Raw genomic sequence first — 21739 nt, forward strand, 5'->3', positions numbered from 1 at the left:
TCTATTTCTATTATTATGTTCTAAACTAATATAAAACAAAAAACATCGTGCGCCTTACTGAGATATGTACAATTTTATATGCTAGACTAGGTTAGCTGCGTAGTAGTGATACTTGTATGTGAACATCAGTGTGTGGAAGTATGTGTGTGCGCTGCGTCTCGGAAACAAATGAATGTAAACTGTTCAGTCAATTAACAGTCGAGTATGGAAGAAAGTGCTGAGACGCGTGCAAGTGTGTATCGATGAATATCTTTGAAATCGTTCATCAAATAAATATACAGGGTGGTTGGTAACTGGTGGTACAAGCGGAAAGGGGGTGATTTTACGCGAAAAAGGAAGTCGAAAATATAGAATAAAAATTTTTCGTTTGAAGCTTTGGTTTCGAGAAAATCGACTTTGAATTTTCGCTCGGTACGCGTGCACTTTATCGCGTCTCGTTATAACGGATCTCACTGTAGATCATTGTCCCGATGGAAAAATTAAAAAAAAAAATTTTTATTCCATATTTTCAACTTCTTTTTCCGCGTAGAATCACCCCCTTTCCGCTTGTACCACCAGTTACCAACCCCCCTGTATAATTATTCTAATATAAATTCTAAGTGTAAATTTAGTATTCCCATACCATTATTTCGGCTATTCTAAATTTTCAACACGTCTATCGTTTGCTTATAAAACGAAAGAAACTTTTCGGACAACCTAATTCTCGTCGTAGACATTACACCGTATGCTTGAAACAATTTCATTCGACGGCGGACAAAAGACGGTCAGGTAACTGCGATAAAAGCACGTAGCGTCGAAACTGGCGATTACGATCGGAGTCGAGCTGCTATCGGCGAGGATAATTGCATGACATCGGTGTTGGAGACACCGGCTAACGAAGTCCAACGAGCCGCGTGCTATAAAGATTGTAATCAGTCACCGCGATGGACGGCAAGGGTTGTTAGGGCCGGAGGAGTAGGCGCTAAACAGCAGATAATGAAACGAGTCGGCCAAGTAATTTTATCGTGGAATTAACGCGGTTCGATCAACCCACACACGCCTCTTGCCGCCTGGAAAACCGATCGTTCCTCGCCAACACGTTGACTTTCGTACGCCCACCTGGTGAGTGTCTTGTACGATAAAGGTACGAAGAGACGGTAATTTAAGTATCTTTTAAGGACAATCTTTCTGCCAGACTATAAGTCGAGTTATTATACACATGGGCGTGAGAGACTTGCATGGGAAAATTTAATCACCTTGCGGTCGATTGCAGAAGGTGGAGATTCTGTAGAACGAATCTTATGGTGTTGTATTTGGTCGAGCTAAATTGCCGGCTTAATGAAACCAAGCGCTGTCTTTCACTGTGTTTCCATAGGATGCCGGTTATAGACAGAGCTCGCGAGGAAGTTTTTTTATCAGACGTGATTATAGGAACTGAAGCAATTATAAGTAGAAAAGTGGAAACTTCTAACTGTACGTAGTTTTAATTTAGCGTTGTAGCGTCTGATTAGAAGGTTGTAGCCAGTTGCGCCCAGAGTTTCTTAACAGAGTTGGATAAATTGTCGATTCGCGTATGTAGATTAACCTTAATTTTCTCCAACGAATATTCGACTCCACGAAATCCGGAAACTGTATCTCTTCCGTGGAACAGTGCTCCTATGAGCTCGCGCGTCAGTGATCCTAGCAGACTATAGTCGACCATATAACAATCCAACGAATTTACGTAAAGCGAAGATCCAAAGAGGCGAAAGTTGATGAATCGTTTCGATAGGAACGAAAAAGAGAAGTTAGATTTCCTAATTTTCTAAAACAATTCGAGTCCAAGAGATTCTATTGTTCCCGTTAAATGCAAATACACTGGTCGCTCGATTTACGCGGAGTATCCGTGGATTCGTTTCACGCGAATAAAATGAGGGACCAGTGTACATTTATTAGGTCGTCCGAAAAGTTTCTTTCGTTTTATAAGGAAACAATGGACGCACATCTTTCGTTTCATATTATTTTATCGAATTACGTATGATTCACTTTGTTCTATCAAAGTAAAGATCACAACGTTCGACAGATTAGGTCTCATGTTCGTGTAAAGATGCATCGTTGTAAAAGACACGTCTGTAAAAGAAAGACACTTTTCGGACAACCTAACACATGAAGAATCAAATAGGAAAAATTGCATATTCAATCTACGCAATAAGAACGTTTATACACGCGCGTAACTTATTAATTTATACAATAGAAAATACATAATTGCACAATGCAACATGGATATCTAAAGGAACGAACAGTGGTAGCTAACAACAAGAAGAACGAACGAAGGATCTCACCCGTAAAGAAAATCTTCTCGTTTAGGTCTCACCCTTGTCATAGATAGGAAACGAAGGGAACCGCGATGCGCTGATGCAAACGCAATAATTACGCGTATCTGGCCCCCTCGACGTTCGTGACGTACCCGTTATGTCATTATCCCATTTATTATAACGATCAGCAGCCACTATGGACCGGATTCCACGCCCGTTTCTCGCTCGACGAACGCAAATTGCCCGGCACTGAATCGACTCGACGCGATGATGTCTTGATATGGAATGCGCGATCGTTAATCGACTATGGAACATGAAGCTACGTCGGCGTCGGCTACGATACCGTACAATAATAAATACTAATATTAGTATCGGAGTAGCAAGCACTAAACTGAACAGTACGAAGAAAGCGAGAACTTTGGGTTCGTCCTTGGCGCGTTTAAAGTCTCTAACACTTGGATTTTCCACGTTGACATGGTAATACACTGTGGTGGGTAAAGGAAAATTTCAAGTTCATACACTATAAAAATTAGTATCTAAACAGAACGTACTAAAATGAGCAATACTAACCAAGTGACTACTTTGAGTTCACCTTTGGTGTGAGTGAAATCTCTGCTTGAAAGTTTAACGCTGCTACGCTGTGAATATTAACAATTTTCGTACTATCAACTCTTCATCATATTGATAACTGGGTTGCTGATATTAATGCAAATTTCAGATTTTATCGATGTAATTAAAAAGAATTGAATTTACATAGAAGATCGTTTCACCTATTAAATATGGTACCAAGTATCACACTTTGAATATTTTACATATTTTTGTATATTATATTTCGCAACTTGGAATTTCCCAAATGCATAAAAACTGGTAATTTATCGATAATTATATCTCTTTTATGCTATATATTATATTTATTCGTTGCTCTTATTAAATATAAATTCATTATACTCTGTCTCTTTATACTTCTTATTTTATTTCAACTTTCTCTTCACCGCCATAGTAAATGTGCATGTTCAAGGATCAAGAATGACGATGATCGTCAACTGGGTGGTTCTCCATGTTCACAGGAAAGGTTTGTCGACCGCATTGACGCCGCTTTTTGCTAACCATGCGAGCCATTTGTACGGCTGTGTGGAGAAACTGATGATCGCGAACAAAGTGGAACGTTTATGGTATTTGGCGATATTGGTGAAGTTCAAAGTAGTCATTACGTTTTTCCTCGTGCGCACTAACATTCTCGTGAAAGTGGTCGTCAGACCTGACGCGTTCCACGTATCTGTTTTGTGTCTTTTGTTTGCTCCTTTTATAAAGTCAGCACTGTCGTACGATCGAACTAATATCATTAGCGAAATTTTGTAACTCATCGATATTAACGAGTTCGTTAGCGGACGATAATGACTACACAAGATTTTGCACGTTCCTCATCGAAAGATCATCGACGCAGCCAAAACACGGGTTTTCAGAGGAAAAAGAAAAGGGAAGTAAAAGCAAATGAAAAAGAGATTTAAAAAAAGACTTTTATTCGGGTATAATCAGAGCCGAGGGACGTGCAAATTCACCGGAGCCAGAAAGGAACGTGTGAACGAGCCCTCGTGAAATCCACCTCTTCGCCACCCCCGTCGTTCCGGTTAGAATCTGCCGCAGAATTCGCGCGCGCGATCGTTACCGTAGAGAGGCGTCCCCGAGGGAAATCTGCAAGAGTGCGTGCCGAATGTGGTCATGCCAAACGATTCACAGCGACGTCTGCGAGAGAGGGTCTAAGCCCTTCCCTATCCTTATACTCTTCAAACACGATTGATGACATTTCGGAAAATTTCAACCTGATCATTCTTATTCGATCTCATCAGCTGTTTAAGTGGCAGTAATTCTATCAATATTGGGGATCGTTCTGTCCATTTAGAATACACTTCTTAATCTGTCTTATAATTAAAGACTTAAAGAATTTGCAGATATAGATCCTGTAAAGTAACAAAATTTTTGTATAAAATATGACGATCACAAACGCCAGTTCTATACTTATATACTGACTTCTGAATATTCTGAAAATTAATTTAATCGGGTTTTCATATACTACCATATATACAGGGTGGTTGGTAACTGGTGGTACAAGCGGAAAGGAGGTGATTCTACGCGAAAAAAGAAGTCGAAAATATAGAATAACAATTTTTCGTTTGAGGCTTTGTTTTCGAGAAAATCGACTTTAAATTTTGGCTCGGTACGCGTGTACTTTATCACGTCTCGTTATAACGGATCTCACTGTAGATCGTTGTCTCGATGGAAAAATTTAAAAAAAAAATTTTTATTCTATATTTTCGACTTCTTTTTTCGCGTAGAGTTACCCCCTTTCCACTTGTACCACCAGTCACCAACCACCCTGTATATATAATTATACATATAGCCAATTCACAGTATTTAACAGTATAGAAGCAACTTTTTATTCGAAGCCCAGTTTATCGATTATGTTCGGGGAAAAAATGAATTTGCACGAGCATTCACAGTCTAGTCGTCAAATTTCCGAAATCTAACACCTGATTTCACGCTACACTCTAAATACTACTGTATTAGGTTGTCCGAAAAGTATCTTTCTTTCGCAAACGTGTTTTTTACAACAGTGCAGCTTCGTGCGAGCGCGAAACCAAGTGTGTGAAATGTCACGGTGTTTATCTCAACAGAACAAAACAACAATATAAAACAAAAAACGTTGTGCGTCTATTACTTCCTTATAAAACGAAAGAAACTTTTCGGACAACCTAATACAAGTACGTAGCTGCGTATAAAATTCTGCCTCACAGATATGTCTATGAAACTGTTGGTTTCGCGAGAAAATAGTAAACAAATAAAATAAATTCATATATTTTAAGTAACATTCGCGTATTGTTAATACAAATCGACCAGAGTGTTAACATACTGCAAGTACGTGTCCACATGGTCCTAGCTCGAAATCAAAGAGGGTGTAGGCGGCAGTGGTGCAGCGCAATGGCGCGTGCAACACGCTCGCGAGTGCAGGACACGCGAGTGCACGGAACACGAATCGGGTCGGTGTTGGTCGCACGGCGAACAGCAAAATGGCCCCCGACCACGGTCGAAGCTCACACGAACGACGCCTCGACGCGCACGCGATTCCGTAATGAGACAACGTGTGCGTGTGAACGAGCGAGCGCGCGCGTGTACTAAGCCGCGTGGGTGCGTGCACGCAACGAAAACGCGTGGGACTAGCGTACAGAAACAAACAAAAAAAGAAAAAAGAAAGGAAAAAGGTAACCACGTCGAGCTCTTGTTCAACGAAAAGTAATTCGTTGTTTGTCTGTCCCTGTTTGTTTGCCCTTTTGTCCTTCTTTTAGTTTCTGTGTATTAGGATGTTGTTACCGGCAATCGGCGTTGAGAAACGTGTTTTTTAGGGTTTTCTGGGGAAGAATAGGGAAGGTTGATGGGGTTTTTTTTTGTTCAATTAACAATGGTGTTTCTGTGCCCATTAATCACCGTGAAGTGGGTGTGGGTTTTACGAGTTACCAACTTTAATATCGTTCGATATTTCGCATCCACATCTCACTTTCATATCTCGTTTCCACGTTGTTCTTCTTACTGATATTCCACGTACACTGGGACAAACTGATGCTGCGACGAATAAAATTCTAGAAACGATTATGCACCCACTCAAAGATCTTGGGACATGATTATTATAACGTGGTAGAATGTAATTATTATATTACAGATATCACACGATCGTTATCTTAAACTTGTTATATCAAAACTAACGTATATCGAGGTTGAATGAGAATGTGAATGACAGATCTATGTAAATCAATTTTACTCTGTAGCCGATAGGCAAAGATCAATAAAATACACACATGGCACATACATTAGCTTAAAATTCGAATAAGATTACGTACATAGTAAAAACATCAAGAAATGATATCTACGCGGTAAAGAAAACGGACCATTTTACCAAACTACCAAGATTTTCTTAAAGACAAACTTTTCAAAGCTTTAATTCTAGCATCATTTTAGCATTCTAATCAAAAGAAACCTCCTAAACCATTAAACAACTTTAGAAATAACATTGTCTCTCCCCCCCTCTCTCTCTCTCTTCAACCACCCCAAAGCCCACCAAGCGCACCCATCAGCCTCATCACCCGATACACTTCAATTTTTTCCACTCGTGATGACTGTTCCGCGCTCGGAACAATTTCGATCGCGAGTCACCGCGGGTAAAATGGGAAAAATCAACGATGGAATGGGGTGGGGTGGTACGGGGTGGAGGAATAGTAATGGAACGCTAAGCGACATGTCGACAGGGCAGAGAGGCAGAACTACAGGTGTGCAGGTACACGCTAAGCAAATCACGGGACGAGGAAAAAAAACGGGAGCGTGCAATTTCCCGCGTATCGCTCGGTTCCTCTCGCCAGTACGAAGCTTTTCCACTCGCGATCGAAGCCTGGACACACTGGATAATTAAAGCTGCGAGGCACGTTTGATCCAGTTTCGCTCGATTCGTTCGTCCGCGCTGATTGTTTCCCGTTTTAATTTTCGGAATATTGGAAAAAGGATACCGGCTCGAACGGTGCACCGCGGGAAATGGACATTAAAACTGATTTTCCGACCAACCTCCGATTGGACCTGTCTCTGACTGATTCCATTTCTTTTTTTTTTTTTTGCTACTTTTATTATTTTTTTTTTTTCTCTTTTTTAAGGTTGTTCGCTTCTCGAAGTTTCTCGTTGATGTTCGACGTCCAACGTGGCCGAGTAGCATTTTATATTTTGTACGAAGGTTTGGCAGGTTGACTGGATTTTTAAATAATCTTGGGTGCAGGTTTAATAAGAGATGTTGCGTTGGCGGAGGAAAATTTGAGGAAATACGAGAGATTTAAAGCTGTGGAGCAGTTGGAGGGTTATCAAGTTAATTAGAGCGGCTGCTCTACACAGAGTTTCTTGCTTATTTTAATATCTTTCTATCTCTAACCACCTAATGGTTTTCAATTTCTAATATTTGTCATCGTCTGCTGTCAAAAGTGTTATTCGCTTGATGAACATCTACAAACGCTGCTCGCAAGAAACTTCGCGTATTGTAAAACATTTTGCCAAACGAGTTCTAAGTTACCTTTCCATCCAATTATTATTTACTTTGTCGACTTTGACGTATCGCTAAGCTCCATTTGACACGACGAAAGCTTAGAAGATTTCAGCAGAGTCTTGCGATCGATCGACGAATCGGTAACAAATATTAAGAATTTTCAAATGCTCCAAGAGTTAACAGATCACAATTCCGTAATTCTAGGATTCCATCCATCTTCCTATTACGAGAATATCGGTCAGATTTGCATATGACAGATTCGAGGAAGGAAATTCAGGTTGAAAAATCTAAGAACGACAGATAAGGAGATAGATACTCGCGAGAAGAGCGGTGGTACCGACGCCAGACGTGGAGAGGTTGCGCTTTTGTCGAAGCACTCGAAAACGAGGAGTCGCCGGATCTTCTTTATGCCAGCAGTTGGCCGATCCCGGCTGAAAGGACGACGGATGCCTGCTCGCGGCGCGGATTAAACGCCGAGATCAAGTATTCTTGATAAAGGTAGCGGATCAAGTGGCGCGGAGAACGACTAAATCGAGGGAAAACCAGCGACTCCGAGCCTCTGTCGCTCCTACGTCGTTTCTCTGTCCTGCAACGGACATACAACTGGTTCACAAAAGTACTGGACCGTTTATCATAGAAAACATCTACGTACGTTTATGTTGTGACGCGTTATGATAAAAGACTCTGAAATTTTATTAGCACTCTTACGATTAAATCGGTGAAATTTCAAACGAATGCCGAAAAGCGTACAAGGGAGTTACAAGAATCCCGCGACGAAATTATCTTGTAACTTTTCCAACCACTTAGGGTTGGAAAATGACCTAATGGAACGAGAAGCCAGTCGCAGACTGACGAGCTTCTGTGTATTTATAGATACGTCTTCTTCCGTCTTTGAATCTCGAAAATTTACTTCAAACCATCAGTTGCAATTAAAGGATTACCTGAACCCTATTACCATTCGAACACTTTTTACCTTGCGCGACTATTAAACCAAGGCTTCCTCCACAACTAACCAAACGAAGATCCATCAATAGACAAACGACCTTCCATATGTACAAATGAGCCTTCAGCAGCACTAAACTACTGCGTTTGAATCATGAAAACTTTTAGGTGAAACCGTGAGTAGCGCTTAAAGAATGTCGAAAATCCCGCCATTAAAAGCTCCATCCTATCGAACCAAAATCTCCTCATTTAATAGCTTCGCTTTAAGTCAATCACTTTAAGGACCGTTTAAACAAAAGGCAGATCGTTAGACAAAGCTTCGACAGTCCCAAGAAAACAATTTCAGATGTCCCTGGAACACGGACCTCGACTTGACTCTCGGTGTTTCCCTAATTTTCCTCGAACCACGGCGCAATCGGAGGACAAGTCGAGCGAAAATCAGGAAAATTAGCGCCAACAGCACTCGGACTGAGAGGGAGCGGACGGATCCGTAATCCTCGGCTGCCTTTTGTCGGGAAAATCCCATGGCGGCAAACAAAAATGAGACACTCGACTCGAGTCCTTCGAGATGGCTTCCTCGAGTGCTCGTCTTCAGACCCCTGACACACGAGCAAACACAGCTCCAGCTAAAGGACCACGAGGTCAACAAACACCGGGGAAAACGGTCAGCTCCTGTTGCTCCCGTTTTCCTTTTTTTTTTTTCTTTCCTTTTCTGTTTAAAGGAGACTTCAAATCTTTGTGAATTTGGTTTCCCAGGAGCGCGGGATTTTTAGGATCGTCCTGTTCATCGGACCGTGTCTTTGGGGTTAATGGATTCGGACTTTGGTCAATTCCTCGTGGAAAACTCGATGAAGTTTGTCGTCGTTCTTGGAGATTTTCTTTGTTACCTGAGATGAAGGTTCTCGTGGTTACTTGATGGACACTTCGGGACTGTCTTTTTGGGGTGAAAGAGGGTTTGTGAGCAAAGGTGTGTTTTTCGAGAGGGTCTTACGCAGCTTGAAGGATGTTTTCAGGTTTTTGAAAAGTACTCGACCAATCCTTTTTAACAGCTTTAATTGGTCACCCATGTTAGTATAAGTTGTTTGGGATACTTCAATGCAAATGTACTCGAATGTCTTAGTTTTCTGTACACTGGAACGAGGGACTCGTAGTAGCTACTTTGTCTGCCTTTTAACCGAGTTCTCCTGCAAACTACTTTTAATTAATTTTCGAAAGAAACTGGAAATTCAAAAGAGTCGTAGGCTGCTCTTGTCAAAGTGACATATAATATATTCGCGTGAAATTGGAGAAGGTTTAGGTCATCGTTTCGCTGCTTTCGAATCTGTTTAAAAAATTCTGCGAATTTCACAACCTTCGCCTATTTTTATGAAAACGGACTGCATTTAAGATTGAAACATAGTTCGCGAGGAAAAGTTTGCATCGTTTTAACGACATACATTTCTAGATAAATATCAAATATCCATCGGAGACCGCGTACGATTAAAGTTTTATTTAGAAAGAACGACTCGATCCATGTGACAAAGGGGTTGAAAACCGAATAAAAAGCCTCCTAGCTAACAACACATCTTCGAATCACTCAAGATAAAGGTCCAGCAGCTGACGATCACCTCTGAAAGCCTCGTTCCGCCCCACATATCGCGAACCAAAGCAATACTTGAAAACCGTGCTCCTCGAATCTTCCCCGAATTCGGAAAGGGTTGACCGACTCCGACAACCCTCTTAGAACTGCCTCTTATACATTTTCTGGGCTCGTGCACAGGCTCATAGAGTCTGGAAGACACAAGTGAACCGTGGTTAACACGGTGGTTACCTTCAACCTCATCGAGGACCCATTCAGAATAAAATGGAAAGACGAAAAAAAAAAGACTGAGAAGAAGCCTGGTGTGGCGTATCGGCAGCCGGTGCTCCACCATATAACGATAAGAAGAAATCAAAACATCCAAGAAGTTAACAAGGAGACCGACCCTAATTCCATTCGTCTTCCAAATATCGTTGTTCATTTATCATTCTTTATCTTGGAGTTGCTCGTGTAAAGAAATACGGAAAACACATATTCCATCTAATTTTATTAATTTCCAAAAATTGTCAAACTTTGTCATTCGTTGACAACTGTCACCACCATTTTACGTGGTAAATGTATTACCATAATTCTCATCACAAAATCTGCAAATACGTATTTTAGGTGTCTAACTCTATCCAGGACTTATTTACAACGAACTGAAGAAATCCAAGGGAAGACTGAGAAAATGAGAAACCTGTTGGCGCATATGACACACGGTGTTTCACCATACAGCGGTAGGAAGAGATGGAAACGAGCGAGAAGTTGACCAATATATTGATCCTAATTTCATTCGCCTTACCAAATCCAAAGTTATTCGTTTATTCATCTCTATCTTAGAATTCCGCGTATAAGGAAGTGCCAGAAACATCTATTCCGAATTAAACTTGAGCCAGACACCATTTCACGCGATCGTATTAACCTGTTATCGATTATCGCATCGCACCTACTGCCTGGCATTAAAAAATCTGCGAGTACAGGTCGAGAGGACGTATCGCGTTTGCCCCCGGCTGCGTGCAGATCGAATTCGCGATGAACCGGGAAAATCGAAACAGAGGCTGAGAAAATAGGAAATCCGTGCGGCAGTACGAAGAAATTGGAACGATCGGACCAGAAGAGCGAAACAGAGAAGAGAAGAGAGAGAGACGAGAGTAGGCTGAAGGGATGAGGAGGTGGAAGACGAGGAGGAAGAGAAAGGCTGCTGGTCGTAACAAAGGTCGGGCTGTGCCAACCATTGACATCGCTCTGGGCCCCGGCCTGGAGGACTAGATTTCACGAGCCAGCGATGCAGGATCCTTCAAAGGACGCCGACATGGGACTGCCGCAAAAAGGATTCGCAAAAAAGGAGAACGGTGCAGCGTCCACCGGGCAAAAGGGGGCCAGGGGAAGTGGTGGCCGCTGAAAGAACCAGGCTTCTTTGGTCCGACGTTGGCTTCCGCAGACCCACGGCCTCCCCTCTCTTCCTTTTCTCTTTTCGTCTTCGTCTTCTTCTCACAGAAAACGATCGAGAGACCACTATATGCAACCCGGCAAGGAGGCAGGAAGAGGCAGGGGCGAGGCTAATAGAGAGGAGCGGACCAGGCCACCATCGGGACACCGGCTGCTGCAACTACTTGACGCCGAAATCCATCGCGATAACTTAATCCGCTGGGATTATGGGCACACGAATTCTCGCAGATAGGTTAATTCGAGTGCTTTCTGCACTCTGCACTTCATACAGGCCAACGTGGCAGTATATCGTCGGCTTGTCGTTTTCTAGGGCTGAAAGGTGGAAAACATGGTAGTGACGTGTACGAGGTGATCGCTCAGATTGTTAGATTTTTATAGTATTTATAACAGCTATCAGGCATAGATTAATGCCAATTTAGGTTTTCTGGTGTCTGATAGGTTTTATGCTATCTATACTAATTAACAGAAACAAGTTGATACCACCAGGTTTTTAGATTTTGATATAGGGAAACGTGGCAGTGTATTGGGAGCTGGCTGTTTGTTAAGGTGGAGGTGGAGAGTAGAACGAGCGAGTTTGCTCAAGTTATTAGATCTTACGAGCGTATTCTTGATCTTAGGAATGGCTTGTGTTTTAAGTGGTAACCTTTTATGCTAATGAATTTGCAGAGCGATATGGAAGATAGAAAATTCACGACGTAGACAGGAAGTTGTAAAAGATCGACCACTCGGTTGCCACGAATTAATCTTTCGCTTTAATAAACGTACACTGTGGTATAGAAGACAGAACATTGAGAAAACATACGGCAAGTTTTAAGTGATAATTTTTTCCATCAATTAATTTGTAGGCTCATGTGGATACGCCAAGTTGTAAGCGATCGACCAAATAGATTAATTTTTTGCGTTAATAAATTTATATGTTAATGTAACAGATAGAAAATTGGCGAAACGAAGAGGCGAAGTAGTAAAATGGTCATCGTCGAGGACGGAGACTGCCGCGTGCACGCGGCCTAACGAGCTTTTAATCGGTCGATCGTTAGGTCGTTAGCCGGGCAAACGTTAGCGATTAATTGCGAGACTCGGAGCTCCAACTTAGGCTAGTAAGTAAGTAATTGTTTGGTTGGCGTTACGTACAGTACTTACAAAGCCGTGCTTGTCGCTGATGTTGTTAGTGAGTTTGAGCTTATGGAAGCTCACCACCTTCTGCATCCACTGCTCACCGCTACTCGGCGAATCAGGATGGATGTACATCCTCTTCGGCATTTCCGGGTCTGCCTTCCCCGCTACCATCCACCTGCTACTCGACAAACACGTTCAAAAAATCATTAAAAATCTTTTCAATCTTAACATTTCTTTATAAAGCAGGAAAATTTACATCTTTTCCAACGATTCGACAGATTCGAACGTATTTCACGTGCTCGTCCGCTTGCTACATATTCAAATTGCAAACATATTGAAAATCGGTAAAAAGATCTCTTCAATTTCTATACAATTTGCTTTTAGAAGAAGGAAATTTAGGAACCTGAAACTGTACACCCTTCTGAGTATTTTCAAGAGGTTCAAAGATTTTTATACACGTAAGAATAGACGTATCGAAAGATTTTGAAATTGTTGGAAAATTGCTTATAATTGGGTAAAAATTAACAAGCGACACGTCGATTTTTTCATCTATCGCGCATATCGATCAGAGATCGCGAGAATTTGCCTAATCTTGCTACGACTCTTAGATGTTCATACTGACAAATTTCACTGCTATTCCAACAAACAATGGAAGTGGGAATATTTTTAGAAAAATTTCAGTATAAAATCGAAACAACTATTCTTCCAAGACAGTGCCAATAAGATGCAAAGTGTTGACACTGGCAACGATAAAACGATGAAGTTTCTACCAGGAAATCAGAATGACAATCCTTAATTTCTATTCTCTACAGAAAATTAAAGGAAATCCCCACAAACGTACACGGCTAGGTTTCCCCACAAAACTCGTTATAAACTACGTGTATTTAAATTTCCTATGAAGAGTTACGAATTGACCATCTTCAGCATAGTTTTCACGTTAAGTCGAAATTTCCAGCTACTTCTGTCCCGTTCTACGGGACCAGACACTCGATACAGAAACAATTGGCGAATGCAACGAGAAGCAAACGGCGAGATCTGCGAACAGAGAAGTCGACACACGGCCAATCGAAAGGCAGACCACAACGAACGATTACATCACTCGGACGACCGCAGCCACTTTGGAACTCGTTCGACGAGTTCTTCTTCGTCCGCTCGTTTTGACCCACCTGCGATGGATTCGAACGACCAGACACGCCTCCCTTCAAAGACAACAATCGTGATAGCCGGTGCTTAGAGGAATCAGCCGAGAAACTCGCTCGATCGACACCTTTTCATCCGCTTCCTATTCGCTACCCGGTATCTCCGGTCTGCTATCGACTTGGCGATTTTTCTTTCACCTTCAGATTTACCAAAGTTCGATATCAAATTATTTCTTTAGGACTCGAGAGTCGAAAAGCGCGTAATATCGTGTGAAATTTGAGAAAAGTTGACGTTTACGTTTGGGGCGGAAATATGTCATTACCACCTAATGACAAAACCCGCAATCACTTAGTTGCCAATCTAATATAACGGCCGTGGAATCTTAGAAAATTGTTATTTGCAGGTTATTTTCGCCAATAAATATGGCAAAATTTATAGACATTTATCTGCAACAAATCCTCTTTCTTTTCGTCCAACGAATAACTTCTCGCATTGAAAAACATCAATCGAGAAGAGAATTATTTACAACGATACGTTCGTGTAAGGTGTTGCGTACATTTTATCGAAGAATTTGTCGCCAAGAGAAACTAGAAAAATTAGGACACTTCGTAATATACACGTATGATTATTCGATTAAATTGAAGCATTATTTTAATTATATATGAAAACTAATCGTATTACAGGGAGAATTATTTAAAGTAATCTTCGAGAAACTAGACGATTAATCTCGACAAAGTTGGTCACTTTTTCTGTGTAACTCAATTATCGTTCAAATTTTCCACCATTATTGCACCATTCTACGTTTCACCAAAGAAATCAAGATTTCTCCAAAGGATATCACGAGTTTCAAATCTCGCGCCACCATCTCCGCGCTAAAGAACCTCTAAATAAGGAGATATGGACTGTTTAAGACAAACACCGTGGCTCTAAAAGCGGGAAATGAGAGTGCATAAACGATTTGGTCGACGCAAAAAAGCGAATAGAAAAAGAATACCGTTTCGTACGTTCGTGAGAACGAGCACGACCATAGCGGATCGCCATTTACGTGACAAGGAATCTCGAAGCCCAACGTGATTTTCGCGAAGTCGGTCGACGAATTTCCCGGCTGCTTTCCCGGCAGGCCGATTATGTTCCGTTTAGCACCCTCGCGACGCGGAAAAACGTTAAACGGAGCTAGACGATTGTGGCAACGCTCGTGAGAACGCGTGTCTGCACGTTTCGGCCATCCAGGAAAAAGTTAATGGCGAGCTAATGACTGGCAGAAGGTTGAATCGCTCGGTTGGAATCATTGCAAGTTACTTTACAAAGCAGTTTGTTTGGAAAAACTGGAACAGCGGCGAGGTTTCTTCTTCTCCTACTCGTTTGCATATTACTGTGCAATCGTGGGTATTTACGTAAATGTAGAAATTTTGAAGATTAAAGAAAGTAGAATTTTATTTAACAACGTGAGATGTCGATTGGAGAAAGTTGGATTTTATTTGACAATTTAGAGTTGCAACTGAAGTAAGTAGAATATTATTTTGGTATTCAGAACTCTGGTCGAGTTAAGTAGAATTTCATTTAGAAATTTAGAATTCTGCACCATGGAAAATATATGGTGACAACATATGACACCAAGAGAGAAATTTAGGTTACAAGGAAAACACGTTGGTCGATTAAAAAGGCGGAAGTTACGATACAAAAAGAAGTTCGATTTCCTTCCTCGTTAAAACTCTCTTGTTTACATTTATCATTTTAATCAGACTTCGTGGAAACTATAATTTTCATGGACACGTGGACCAGGAAAGGAAACGACGAGTTAAGTTATAAATCGATACACGTGGTTAACGGCTGGCTTCGATTTCAGGCTCGTTATTTCAAGTGGCGCGTAATCTTCGAGCCCTGATAAGCATGAGGCGCTAAAATCGAAGCGAAAGTGTCGCCTGTGTAATCCAACTTTGGTAGGTGATAATTTCGAAGTATAAATCTTTTTCCTGAGAAAAATGTCGGTTAAAATTGCCGGCTGAACGCTATCGGCGGATAAACGGTGCTTTTGGTAACTCCTCATTTCGAGACATAAACTTCTCGCCGAGAAAATTGGACGGTATGAAACGCAGTTCGACAGTTATTAACCAAGAAAAAGTTCTATCGTTTCGTTCGTGTTGGAAATAAGAAGAAAACCATAATTTTATTTAACAAAGTAATGTTATTATTATTTTAATGAACGACTTTCTACATTTTTCACATCCTTCGTTTCTTTTCTAAAAGAGAAAAAAGAAAGAAGATGGGTGAACTTTCTTATCCGACATGAGGCAAACAATTAAATTAAGGTAAAAACAGCTAATGAGAGGAAAAGTTGCTTTCAAGTTTTTTTTTCGTTAAAAATTACAAGTCGAAGAAAAAGGAAAGAGAAAAATATGTTCCGGTGAAAGATGTCGATGAGGAAGTGGTAACGTACGAGTAATCGGATAATTGCATTAATTTCCGTGTTCGCGGTCGTCACGAAAGCTTGGACGCAACAGCTTGGCGGTTCGTGATCGCGATTCGTGGAACTATTCGAATCGTTAGAGCGTTCTACTCATGACAATTATACTGTTACAAGTTTCACCTAGACCCTTACCTGTTGTGGAACTTGTATCTGTAGTCGTCCGCTGCGACGATGTCCAGCAGGAGGATGTATTTGGCCTTCGCGTCCAATCCGGAAACTCGGAACTTCATCTGAGGGAACATCTGCCTGGAACCCCCGATCAACAGACACAGTTCGATCAGATAATTGCAATAACATTCATTGCAATAAAATATAATTATCGAATAAAGTATATGGTTGACAAAATTTTGATTATTTGACATATTGCACACAAATAATTAACATCGAGTTTAATCACCTTGCAAATGTTCTCAAAATTTTGTCATCTATTGATTAATTTGTATTTTAAACCAACCTTCAGCCAATACGAAAGAAGAACGTAAAGAATACGTAAAGAAAATGACGTATTTTGATTCTATTCGAACCCCAAATATCCCAAACTCTGTCGCTTATTTATCAAATCTGATTGCATCGTTCGCTTACGTCAACTTTCCACGTCCAATAAATATATCACTGTAATGTTCATTAAGAATTTGCAAACACACATTGCGCTCTTCTCCCTCGTCTTATCGGTACAATTTTCAGCCAGCAATAATTCAATCTACAAAGGACAGCCTCAGTTTGTTCTTAAAACTCTGTCACCTGTCTATTCATTTCTGTTCCACGATTTTCCATCTATTGGGTTGGCAACTAAGTGACTGCGGATTTTGTCATTAGATGGTATTGACAAATCCGCAGTCACTTAGTTGCCAACCCAATATTCTAACTCGCACTCCAACAAACGTTAACCAAACCTACACAAAAGGCATCAGCCCTGAAATCCAACATATGCCAAATATTCGTTTGGATTTTGCATTTCGACGCTTACTGCATCATTCGCCGACGATCGTTTACTCTTTCTACCACCATGAAATTATATCACTGCGATTCCCATTCTGCTGTGTTGCGCTCTTTCTTCTCCGCTTACCCGAATATTAATAATTTCGAGTGAAAAAGAATTAACCCCAAGTCTATTGGTCAAATTCTACAGATCCTAGACGGGCTTACTCGTCAGATCCTATTTCATCGTTCAAGCGACGATTCTATAAAGGCGTATCACTGGAATGAAAAATCTACGATGCTCGCGTACCGCGCTCTCCCGCCCCCCTCGTCTTATCCACGGGATTTTCATTGGAATGCCGAAAGTCCGGAATAGAAACGTGCACGAGTCAATCGTGGCCGCTGTGACAGCGGACTGAGGCGCGTTCCCGCTGAATAAAAAGCGGATGCTGTCGCGAGAGAGGGCATCAGCACGCGGCGAAGAGCAGTTAGGGAGGAACTCGGTGCACGCCGTGGAATTATCATCCCGCGGGAAGAAAGGGCGCCTTCTGTCGCTGAAGCGCGCGTCACGGAACGCCTGGCCAGGCATTTCGGCGTGTTTTCACTTTTTCTAGCATCTCTTCGGACACCGCTGCCAACCGTTGGAATGTCGTGGCTTCGTGAAAATACCGGCCGTGGTCACGCGGAATTGAAATCGTTCTCCTCCGACTTTCGACGTTCTTGCGACGTTCTCCGCGAGGCTGACGGCTCGCGGAACGTAACATGTGCCCTAACTGCGCGCCGAGAGCCGCTCCAGGGGCCCAGTTGAAGTTCCAACAGGCTACGAAGCACAGGTGAGAATTTTATTGAAACGTCGGCGAGCTGAGCGTGCTGGGTAGCGTAAACTGTGGGAGTGGCTCGCCAGCTAAGATGATGGTTCGATTTCGGACGAGATGGATGCTTCTTGGTAAACTGGACCTCTTGGTAGGTCGAACCTCTCTTAAGTATATACGTTCCGTGCAATTTTTCCTCTTACTTTTGCACGCGAACATGTTTTTTCACGATGAATAGGCTGATTTTTGAGACGTCGAGCCCGGACACTTGTTTCTCGACTGATTATCGCACCTAATGCGACTGACAATAACCGATGGTTACAGCTTGAGCAACGTAGAGCCGAGCTTGCGAAACGCTTCTACGATAACGATTTAATATTAGTGTCTATTGTGCTCTGACGTAGACAAACTTTGTAAAGAAAAAGCCACACAAAAACGTAGAATAAAAATGATAGACGCTACGCGATCAATTTTCGTACACCATGACCGAAGCTTATGGGACACGAAGATACCGAAAATGATTTCTGGAACGATATTAAAAATTCTTTATTTTACAACAAAACGCAATGTGGTATATGGAAATGTAAATAGAATATAAAAATACTAGAAGGAAGATCGTTTAATGAAGAATGCAACGTTCTTCTTGATCTGAACGTACATAAAAATAAGCAATATGCTGCCTCGTGATTAACATTTGTAGCATACGTATGAACATACTGAAAATCTTCGAACGAAATCAACATTATATTTCACAGAACCAAAGGGAGGATATTCTTACCGAAAACGATAATGAAAATACAAAGAAGAAAATTTCGATACTGCAACAAAGACGCGTCTAAATTACCATAAGAGCGACGAACAAACCGATGATGATGGAACCATCGGATCGAAGTCAAGGACGCTTGGTATACCGAAAAAGGGATTATACTTGCCAATATCGTACTTAGCGAAGAAGATGCTCGATAAAAGAGCACGAGTGTCGCAACGAGTGTCGCAAAACCTATGCGCTATCGTGTCAAGCATGGAAAAAACTGGCGACGATAAGCTTTGTTGACTCCATAGCGTTGGTCGGAGCTGGTGATTCGCGCGGCAGACATAACACGATTAATAAAATCCGAAGAACGCCTTCAGCCGCACGGGTTCAATTGCTTTGACATTGATTTCGCTTCAACATTCTGCACCACCTTGTTCTACGGCCGCTTACTTCCATCCGAGCAAGTCGTTTTAGACAACGATGAAGGTTGCCCGTAACAAATAATCCACCATTTAAACAGCTTATCGTATACAAACTGGGAAATTATGGCGGAACTAATGAATCGACGATTACGAGATGTTAGGGAGATTAGAAAGACGAAAGAGAAATTAGAGAGTGACGGGTCTTTCTTTCTTTGTCAGATATCTCTGCCTTTATCTTGCTTTATTTAAACTTTATTCTGTTTTGAACTTGGATAAATTTCTTTGAAGAAACGAGAAGCTTTCAAACGAGTAGGTGAATGAAGATCTTTCCGTATCATTCTTCCGCAACTTTCGATTTTTTGTTAAAGAAAAATTGTAGAAAAATTGTCTGCTAGTAGCTTCCTCCGAGAAACGAAGAACTAAAGAATCCTATTTCGCTCGTTACAACGCCTTTCTGTTTCCTAAGTAGCCTCCTTTAAAATTCATTCATCAACCCTGACACCTGACACGAAGAAAAGAACACGGGCATGGCTATAAGAAATAATTGCCTATCTCTCTATTTTCCAACGAAGAGTTTTACCAAACAATACGAAATTCGATGAAACCTGATCTGAACCTAATTAATGAAATACACACTATACAAACAAAAGCAAGTGTACGCGAATACTTTTTGTAGCCACTGTATCTCCTTCCGAAAAGAAACGAAGAGGAAATTTAAGAAACCTCGTTCCTCCTTCCAACGCACACCAAATTCCGCAAAATTCAATCATCAACGCCGACGTTCGACGAGAAGAAAAAAAGGTGAAAAAAAAAAGGAAGAAAACAGAAGCAGAAGACGTGGAAAAGAGAAATAACGGATGGATAAGTATACTGTTCTAGGGGGTCAGGAAATTAAAATTCCTCAAGATCGGGAGCTATAATCCGAACGTTCCAATTTACACCGAGCCCACGGCTGGTTGCCGTACGTTGGAACGGCGTGGCTCGGACTTCCTCGCCGGGGCGAGCGGTTTCTCTCTCGAACATCGCAAAAAGAGTAGAGCGCACGTTCGAGAAACGTTTCGCGTACACCATTATGGAAGCTGCGACTGCCTTAAGAGAAATCGCTCGGTGCGCCTCCTTCGAATTATTGTACTTTTGTATGCTAACGGCGCGAGTATCCTTAAACGTCGTCGTTATAACGGCCGGTCCAATTACGGTAATTAGCCGCCATAAACGAGTAGCGTCTGAGAAAGCACCTTCGTGCACCGGTTGAACCACTTTGAACGTACCACGGAACAATACGGCCGCTTCTACTTCTACCGATAAATACAAGTCAGGTTGTCGCCGCGTGGACATCCGTTGCGCCGATCCATTGTTTCACGTCTTAAGACTCTGATAATCAATTAGAGATCCTAAATGTGGATGTACCGAGTGTGCAAGCGCAGCTTCCTTTTAATAGATTGTTAGTACTTACGAATTGTGAGGTTCCGCGAGTTGAACTGCAACTCGAGGGAAGATTGAGAGTCGATCCGAGTTATCTCTGCGCTCTGACTGATTCACGTGAACCTCGCATGCTCGAGAACGAAAAGCGAAGTTTTAAAATACAACAAGATCAAGATACCGACTCTCATCTTCGTCTCTAGCAGCCAGTTCGTGAGTTCAAGCTCGCATAGACTCAGAAAAGATTGGTTCAAAAAAAAATCTGACAGAAGAAAATTGACGAAGAGCGAAAGCCAGGAAAAAATAAATGTAAAAATCACGAAAGATTAGCAGACCATCGAGTATCATAAAGCGAAGTTGCAGAGAACTTAAACTCAACGGGGAAGAAGGGGAGGGGGTGAAAAATCGGTCGATCGGACGACTTTAAAGGCCGTTCAGGGATTTTTGGTAGCATCTGCCTACTGTGCTGAATATCGTGACGAAGGGTGGGATCGATTCTCATTCACGTGGAGCACACAGAAGGACGGTAAGCCGGATTATCCTTGCGATGCTTCGGCAAAATATCCCGCGGGAGGATGCTGACGACCGACTCGAATCGCTGGACTAACCTTCCTGAAAAACTTCCAGGCTTCTTTTTATCGTTTGTTCCGCCGCGCTTTCTTTGTTTTTCGAGCAACGGTAGCCATGAATAAATCAACGTGCAAGCCTACGTGCGGTGAACTTCGTTGAGACTGTAGGAAGTACTCCGTTGGAAACGTAGAATCGATTAAATATTCAAACGAACATAAACATCGTATCTAGATTTATTGCACACAACGTGTGTGCTGTGTTGAACAGCGCAGGTTCTTTGGTAGAGAAGAGACACGAGAAACTTTGTGCTTACGTTATAGACTAATTACATTGACTCTTATGCAATTTTTATTTAGGGAAAAAGACGTACATACGTTTCCTGGTTTAAGTAGAAATACGTTTAAGCGAGCTTTTCTCGGGAGAGGGAAACTTATCCGAAAGATAGTTAAACGGAGACCTAAATAAATCCCATCGTAAATTTCACAGTCAATCAAGAAACTAAAAAATTTGCCTCAAACTTTGAAAATTCAAGCTTCTAAATCGGGAATGAACTTCTTCTTCGAAAATATCTTTACGTTTAATACAATTCCTGTTCGTTGCCTTCTATCGAATAATTCTAAACGTAGTAAAAATCGATCAAACCCGATCATCGCTCTAAAAAATGTGGAAAAATTAACACGACTCGTAATATGCGCAGGTCTACACTCTTACAATCCGACTAATCGATAAACCATTAAAAACGCTCGTTTCAGTAGCTTGACGCAGCAGTCGCGTCGTCCTGCAATACAAAATCACCGGTATACTTGTCGAATGAGCAAATTATCTGTT

General features: G+C 41.6%; 1 protein-coding gene across 3 annotated transcripts in view; it reads right to left on the reverse strand.

Moving 5' to 3' along the window:
* Positions 1–21739, reverse strand: part of bi (T-box transcription factor bifid) — a 168934-nt gene that overhangs the window by 85725 nt on the left and 61470 nt on the right. For 2 of the 3 annotated variants that reach the window (XM_069128600.1, XM_069128601.1), the window contains exons 3-4: positions 16149–16262; positions 12425–12587 (exon numbers count right to left, since the gene is read on the reverse strand). In XM_069128600.1, the coding sequence (XP_068984701.1) occupies positions 12425–12587; positions 16149–16262 (277 nt within the window). The remainder of the gene's footprint in view (positions 1–12424; positions 12588–16148; positions 16263–21739) is intronic. The other variant, XM_069128602.1, reaches the window with a different exon arrangement.

This window comes from Bombus flavifrons, chromosome 15 (assembly GCF_040668555.2).
Source record: "Bombus flavifrons isolate JBK064 chromosome 15, iyBomFlav1_principal, whole genome shotgun sequence".
Taxonomy (NCBI): domain Eukaryota; kingdom Metazoa; phylum Arthropoda; class Insecta; order Hymenoptera; family Apidae; genus Bombus; species Bombus flavifrons.